The 9,373-nt window shown below is 19.3% G+C and overlaps 1 protein-coding gene across 1 annotated transcript; it reads right to left on the bottom strand.

Annotated features, from left to right (window-relative positions):
• Positions 1–130: 130 nt before the first annotated feature.
• PGSY75_1211600 (putative lysine-specific histone demethylase 1) lies at positions 131–8,596 on the bottom strand (the record flags this gene model as incomplete). Its single annotated transcript, XM_018786707.1, has 2 exons — positions 131–280; positions 476–8,596. 2 exons carry the CDS (start codon positions 8,594–8,596, stop codon positions 131–133), a joined length of 8,271 nt encoding a protein of 2,756 aa, XP_018640572.1.
• Between the last annotated feature and the right edge of the window lie 777 nt (positions 8,597–9,373).

Here is a 9,373-nt window from a genome sequence, read left to right as displayed (position 1 = left end):
TAATTTATTTGGTTATAATAATTATTTTAATTAGAAATATAAATTAATAATCCCATACATATCAATTTAAAAATAATATATATATATATATATATATATGTATATATGTGTATGATAAAAAAATAAAAAGTTAAGGAACACTTCTTGATAAGTGAGCCTTCAATAAATCTAGTCTTTTTCTTATCTTTCTTGTTCTTGATAAGAAAAATTTTATTTTATAAATATAAATTCTTCTCTTCCAGTAATTTTCCATAATTTCATTTTGATTATAACAACCTCTCTACAAAAATAAAATAATATATATATATATATATATATATATATATATATTAATAATTATTTATTTGTTTCCATATAACTACATGTACAAATAAAAATATTATAACATTTAAGCAATATATATTATTTATTTATTTATATTATTTATTTATATTATTTATTTATATTATTTATTTATTTTATTTATTTTTTTTACCTGAACATATTTAGACTTATCAATATTTGAACAGCTGGGACATAACCAAAATTTGTCATTCTTATTATCCATGTTATGTTCACTAGAACTTAAACAATAAGTATGCCATGCATTATTACAGTTATAAGAATCACACATATTTAGTTCTCCTCCGTTCATACACTTATAACATAAAATATCATGCTTACAAAAAATAAGATAATAAATATAATCACATAATAATTGAATAACTACCTTAGTATTAATAGTACTATGAAATAAATCATATTTTAATTGTTTTAATATATATTGTAAAATATAACAAAGAAAAAAAAGAAAACTACAAGAATTCCATTTATTATTATTTGTACTAATAATTTGTTCATCTAATATATTTTTACTAATTGATAGATGTATTAATACATATTTTAAATAATCATTTAAATAACATATTTTTCTGTTATTAATATATATGTTTTTTATTTTATTTTGTAAATCGATATTATTATATATATTCGAATTTGTTTCAATTAACACATCCTTCTTATTATTTATATTATTATTTTTTTTTGTACTATTTTTTAAATTTATGTCATTAATATTTAATTCATCTGTAATAATATTAATTCCTTTTATATCATAATTATTACATACTATATTTGACTTTAATAAATTCAAAGACAATTTCATATTATTCATATTATTCATATTATTCACTTCTTTACTTGTCTCATGAACAGTTGCTTCTTTTTTATCATCCTCATTTATTATATGTTCATTTTGTTCATATATATTTTTGTTTCTATCCATATCATTCATATGATTATTATCAAAAAGAATATCTTTCATACCTTGTATTTTTAAAAATAGTTCTTTTTGTATAAAATAAATGAAATTAGAATATTTCTTAAATATATTTGAAAAAGTTTGCAATAATAAAAAATATGATTTATTATATGGAACATTATATGTTTTATTTAATATATTCATTTCTATTTCATTATAGTTATAAAATACAGCATCGTTCAATTTAATAATATATTTATTTATATATAAATTTGAAATATTATTAATATAATCAAAAGGCTTATTTGTTATATTGGAATAGGTTTCGATGTTATAATTAGAAGCACAATTGTCCTTATAAGGGTCATTATAAGGGTCATTATAAAGGTCATTATAAGGGTCATTATAAGGGTCATTATAAGGGTCATTATAAAGGTCATTATAATCTCCTTTATACTTTTTCTGAGCATTATTAAAATTTTCAAGTGTACACATATAATTTGCTTCATTCTTATTATTATCATTTTCACTATATTGTGAGGGTAAATCTAAAAAAAATGAACCATTTTTATAACTATTAATAGAGTTGGTTCTATCAAAATTCTGTATTTCATCAGTACCTTTATTATTATATTCACATACATTTACTAATAAGGTACTGCAATTACTCTTAATATCATTATTTTTCTTATCTTCAAAATTAATTAAAGAATTGTTTGTTAATGATTCGTAGGTATTATATATAATTTCTTTGTTATATGTACTAGGTTTTAATACATTAGTTTCTTTCTTTATATGATTTTTATGTTTATGCAATTTAAGATTTTTATGTGTATTTTGCTGTTTCAAATATTTGAATATATTTTGTATGGACTGTAATGAATATAATAAGAATTCATATTCCTTTTTCATAACAGATATGGGAATATTATTATAATAATAATTATTCTTATTATTCTTTTTATTATTACTATTTATAATATTATTACTATTTATATTAATATTATCGTCAGATGAACTTTCATAATCTGTTAGCGCCTCATCACTTCCATCTGTTATATAAAAACCCAAGAATTTTTTTTTTATAGGTGGTAATGGTATATTTGTAAAAGGACATTCATTTTGTGGAAATATATACACATCAGTTTTATAATTTTGATTTTCATTATTTTTTAAATGTAATCCAATATGTGCAATATCTTCAGCTGCACGTATGCCTGTATCATATGCACCATCAACACATTGAAAATAACTCTTGGATAGATATTCTCCACAAAAAACAACCCTTGGATTATTAATTGGATGAGGTGATCTTAAATATATTAAATCATTATCATTACAATTTATATATGGATATGCATATGAACCAAAAGAGAAATTATCATCTTGCCATTTGGTTATAATATAATCAACTAATATTGGTAATTTCTTCCCACTATTTTCAAACATTTTATTTAATGTATATAAACATTCATTAATTATATAATATTCTTTTTTAATATATCCATATGTACATGACCAAGGTGGGAAACAATGAACTAATATACATCCAATTTTCCCATATGCATGTAAATTTAAAAATTGAAATTTTTGATCAATACAATTTATTTGTAAACTATCAAAAGGCCATGTAAAATTATATGGATAAAATCTTAATATAATTTTATTATGATTTCCCATTTTATAATTTTGTAGTGCCCTCAATTTTAATGGATGTAATTCTGGTTTAAATTTTAAGCATGTTTTTAATTTTTTTTTTTTATCATTATCTATTAAACATCCAAGTGGTAAAGCTACTATTACATATTTTGCATAAATAGTTACAGTTTTATTATTACAATTATTTAAATCTGAAGTACCATGAAAATGTTTATTAATATTTTTAAAATTAGTATCATAACATTTACATTTAATCATAACTTTATAATCCTCTTCTTTATTTTCTCCTAATTTATAATCTTCTTTTATTAAATCGTTTATTAAAAAATTTTCATTTATATATTGTGTACTCTTACTTGACATTTCATTTTGTGCTACAAATATGTTATTATTTTTGGTTACATGAGAATCATTTATATAATTATTATCAACACTTTGTATATTATTAGTATTATTTCCTTGACTATTTAAAAAGGATAAAGTGTTATTCTGATTAATCTCATAATTTTCATTATCCATATGATACATGTATTTATCATTATTTTTATCTTTTATATATACCAATTCAGCAACTGTATTTAAGAAAATTTTATTTTGAATATCTTCTGATAAATAATTAATTAGCCATTTCCAACCATCAACAACAATTTTATCTGAAGTATTTAAATCTTTAAATGAACTAATATAAGGTGTTTGTTCATTTTTTTTGATTTTATCATAATATTTTTTATTTTTTAATATATAATTATTACTACCATATTTTGGACATATATCAATATCTAAATAATTAGAAAATGGTAATCTTGACATTGCTATAGATGTTTCTCTTAAATCACTTCCATAACCATATCTTGATTGTAATGTTACCATTAACATTTTCCATTCTTCCAGTGTAAAATTTTCTTGATTTATATCCATTTCATTAAATATTTCTTCTGTACATTCCATTAATAAATCCCACATACTTCTTCTTTTTTTATTATTATAAAATAATTCAGTTTTAGATATATCTTCTTGTTTTATTATTTTTTTTTTCTCTTCTTCATCTTCAATATTTTTATTAATAGATGATGCGTTTCTTACAACTTTATTATATATATCACCATAATCATAATAATTATTATATATTATAGCATGCTTATCATAATTTAATATATTATTCATATCAACTTTGGATGTTTTCTTTTTTGAACTAAATAAATGTTTCTTTAATATTTTATCATTATTTGGTTTTTTTTCATTATCTCCATTTTTTTCATTATATCCATTTTTTTCATTATATCCATTTTTTTCATTTTTTTCATTTTTTTCATTTTCTTTATATTCCTCTCCAATTAAATGTTCCATTTTCATACATCCATTACTGTTTTTATTAATCAAATTGTTTATACTATATACAATATCTATATCATTATTATTTGAATCATCTTCTTCAAAATTTTCCTTGTGAATTATTATATTTTCATTTCTTTTATCATTCGTTTCGTAATTATTATTAAATAATATTTCTTTATTGTACGTATCATCAATAACAATATTATTATTATTATTATTATTCATTTGTTTATCTTCTTTTAATATATCACTATTATTAAAATAATCACTTTCTTTTTCATTTGTATCATCACTTATATAATTATTATTACACTTTTCATCATCCTCCCCTTTTATATCATTTACATATTCTTCATTACTATTAGGACCAATAAATAAATATTTTCTAATTTTTCGAGCAGCTCTTACTCTTATTTTATCACATAACAAATTTACTCTATAAATTCTAAAACTTTTAATTTTTTTTCCATTTTCATTATTATACCAGTGTGCATAAAAAGTTGACTCCCAGTTATCCTTGCCACAAACTAAAGAAACTCTTGGTTTTAATTTTTCGGCTAATTTTGTAACCGATTTATCATATTCTCTTCTCCGCCTAGTGTCTTTATTAAATGATAATATTTTTAATAATTTATTTGACTTGTTTGTATACTTATTTTTTGCATTCACCTGAGAAGATACGTTTACACAAGTATCACTTAAATTATTATAAAAATGGATATCTTCATCTAAACTTTTAAAGAAATTTAATATATTATCTTTCTTATCTTTATTATATATTTTAAAATAATTACGTATATTATCAATATTATTTTTTATCATAAATAGCATGTTATTTCTCAATTTTATTTTTCTCTTATTTTTTATACCTCTACTATAAAAATAATCCCCATCACTGTAACACCTTTGATTATTATATATATTGGCGTTACAATATATATTATTATAAATATTATAGTATCTATACATGTTTTTATTTTCATCGTAAGAATTATTCATCATATTATCATTATTATATTCATCCTGTTTGGAATTATTAATATATTCAGAATAAGGAAAGCATGCAAAATCATTAATCAATTTTGAATATTCTTCTTTAAATAAATTTACATTTGTTTCATATTCTTTTTGTATATCATATATTGAAATGTTCCCATTTTTATTTTTATCATTACAATTATCTTTATTATAATTATATTTACGTTTATTAACTATAACTTTATTTTTTTTTTTTTTCGTTTTTTTTTTCATATTCCAAATAAAGTTATCTTCATATGCGATATCCTCTTCTGTTGGAATAGTTTTGTCATTATTCATCTCACTAAAAGTTTTGAACTCATATTTTTTCTTTCCTTTTTTATCGTTAGATAAATCGGCATTATCACAACAATGTAAATAATTTGCACCTAAATCAACTACTGTTTCTGGTAATATTTTATTATTTATAATTCTTTCTGGTAATATAGTTGAAAATGCTCTACCTCCTATACGATTTCGTCCTTCAATAACTAAAAATTTTGCATTACATTTATTTAAATAATAGGAAGCAGCTAATCCTGATATACCTGCACCTATAATTAGAACATCAGTATATAACTTTTGATTATCTTCAATATTATGATATACATTATTTAGACCTCTTTTTATTATATCTTCTGGTTTTACTATTCCAAATAAAGATATCTTTTTTTTCGTTTTGACTTTTTTTTTTAAACCATCATTATTTTTTATACCTTCATGTTTATTCAAAACTATTTTTTTTGCTACACTTTTTTCAATAACGTTATTAGGTATATGCACCACTGAATCCATTTTATTTTTACGTTTTGATTGATTTATTCCTAAAACTCTTTCTAAACTTTTTAAATTTTTTATATCTCCAAAACTTTTCATCCCTTTTAATATTAATTCGTTTATATCATTTTTGTTTTGTTTTTCTGCTTTCTTCGTATTTTTATTATAATATATGTTATCTATGTTGTGTAATGAATTGTTTGAATGTATAATATTTTTATTGCAAGTATCTTCATTTAAAATATAATTGTTTGAAATATCTTCATTTGGAATATCTTCATTTGGAATATCTTCATTTGATGTATCTTTTTTATTATATTTTTTCCTTATTGTTTTCATATTATTAATTAAAAAACCATTCATATTTAATTGAGAATTTATTGGATCCAATAGATCATTTTCATCCTTTCCTGTAATCATTTTATTATTTCCTTTTGATAATATTTGATTTTGTTTTATTTTCTCTTTATTCATATTTACACCTTTTGACTTTGATTTTTTCAAATTTTTTATGTAATCATTCTTGTCTTGTGTATTTACAATTTTGTTAATTTCAATTAATTCTAAGAGATTATTTATTTGGTTTCTATCCTCTGATTCTTTTTCGATATTATCGAAAGTTGGAAAGGAGCTAATAAGCGATAATGAATCACTTTTTATATGATCAATAGAATTAAATAATAAATCATTTTTAGAACATTTCTTTTTTTTTATACTTAATGAGATATCATGATTTTTTTTCCTTTTTTTTTTTTTATCATTACTATATCCATTTTTATTCATATTTGTTTGATTTGATTCATCATTTTTTTTTTTTTTTTTTTTCTTTTTATCTTTAGATAAATGATTATCATATTTACTAATTTTTTTAAATTTAGATTTGAGTTCTTTAAATTTTTTTCTTTCTTCTTTAATACTCTTTAAAATTTCTTGTTTTAATTTTTTTCTTTCCTCTTTTAATTTTTTTTTTTCTTCTTTCATTTTTCTGAGAAATTCTTCTTTTTGTCTTTTTCTATCTTCCCTTATTTTCTTTCTAATTTCTTTTTCACTTTTTAATAATTTTTCTTTTTCCTTTTTCTTTTCTTCTTTTTCTTTTAATTTTTTTTCTTGTTTCAATTTCTTTCGTATTTCTTTTTCCAGCATTAAAAGTTCTTTTTTTTTCGTAATTTCTTCTTGTTTCTTTTGCTCTTTGTCTTCATTTGCTTTCATTTTTTTTTCTTTATTTAATATTTTTTTTTTTTCCTTTACAAATTTTAACATTTCTCCTTCATCCGTTTTACTTAATCGTTTTGTGTATTTCCTTTTTTGTGCATTATTACATTTGTTTACATCCAAATTGAATTCATTATTTAATAGTACATTAGAGATTATATTATTATTAATTTGGTTATTGTCATCAGGCATTTTGAATGAAGAATAATTATTATTTTGTTGTAGCGATTTATTATGACTGTTCATTTTATTTGAAACATCATTAATTACATAATTGTCAACCATAAATTCGATCATATTATTCTTTTTAAACTTTTTTATATTTTTTTTATTACACATGTTATTATCTAACATATTAATATGTTCCATATTACTGTTGAAGATAGAATCATCACATATTTTATCCTTTCCCTTGTTATATTTATTTATTCCTTTTTTTTGCTTCAAATATGGAATTTTTCCATTTTGCGTATTTGCCTTTTCACACTCTTGAAGATATTGTGCTTTATTATTATTGTGAGATTTTTCAATACTTTCTATGTATTTTATATTTTTTTTATATGATTTTTTTTCAAATGTGTGTGATGAATATTTTTGATTTTCTTCAAGATCATGAACATATTCGACAAAATTATTTATATCTTCATGATCAATATATATTTTATTATTATTATTATTATTATTATCTTTGTTTTTTTTTATATGATTATCATTTGTATTATTTTTTTGTAAAGGAAAAAAATTGTTTATAACTAGATTTTTATATATTACATATTTGTTCATAAAATTATTACGAACAATAAATTCTTCAATTGTATAATTTTTTGTAAAGAATTCTGAAATGGTTTGTTTTAAATATAGACTTTTTATTAAAACTTCTGTTACTTCATATTTTTTGGCTAGTAATAATATAATATTATTTCCTCTCAATGTTTTAAAAAAAAATTCTCTTTTAAAATATGGTATTAAATTATCAATATTTTGAATAAACTTTATACATATATATAATTTATTATTTATAATAGTTAAATCTATATTATGTTTTTTTAATTCTTGTGAAAATACCTTTTTAAAAAAATCTTGCTCAGACATGTTATCTTTTATCATATCTGATTGTTGTAAACTTCTTTTTTCTGATAACTTTAAATAAGAATAAAGTATGTCATATGTTTCTTTAGTATTTGTTTTTAAATTTTCATCCTCCTTATAATCTTTCTTTTTTTTATTATAAATATTCAATCCATTATTTTTATGTTTATAATTATTATCCATATCGTTATTCATAATATTCATATTTTTTAAATGATTACTCCTATTCACAATATTTTGTTCATGATCTTCTTTCTCTTTTCCCATAATTTTTGAAAATAACAAACGTTGCCTTTTTATTTTATATTCAAACAAAATAGAAAAAGAAAAAGAAAAAAAAAATGTGAGCACGTTCACAAAATAAATCTATAGATAATAATATACATATGTATTAATTTATTCAAATAATGTCTCATAATATTTCTTAATTCTGTTTGTCAATATGTTTTTTTATTATTATTCCTTTTTTAATTAAAATGAAGAATTATTTTGATAAAATTTATACATACATATAAATATATATAAATATATAAATATATATAAATATATATAAATATATATATATATATATATATATATATATTTGAATTTAAAAATTATATAATGACTTTCTTTTTTTGATTTCAAAAAAAAAAAAAAAAAAAAAAAAAAAAAACTTGATAAGAAATGGTTCATTTTTTATTTCCCTTGTGCAGTTTTACATTTTTACTATAAATTTTTATATCGTGTAAAAAATAAAATATATATTTATATTATATGAGAATACCCAAATGATAATTAAAAAAAATAAAAAGTTAAAATATTTTATAAAAGCAAATATAACATGTTTTATCAAATAGAAGTTTATCAGATAATTAACATCCAAGAAAAAAAAAAAACAAAAAAAAAAAAAAAAAAAAAAAAAATTTGATGGGTTTATTTTTAATACATGTAATAATAATTAAGAAAAAAGATATAATACTAAAAGGTTTAATGTATATATATATAAAAAAAAAAAAATAAAAAAAAAAAAAAAAATATATTTTTTTTTTTTTTTTTTTTTTT

The sequence above is a fragment of the Plasmodium gaboni genome, chromosome 12, assembly GCF_001602025.1.
Source record: "Plasmodium gaboni strain SY75 chromosome 12, whole genome shotgun sequence".
NCBI lineage: Eukaryota > Apicomplexa > Aconoidasida > Haemosporida > Plasmodiidae > Plasmodium > Plasmodium gaboni.
Note: the sequence above shows the minus strand (reverse complement) of the source record. Positions and strands in the feature narration are given on the sequence as shown.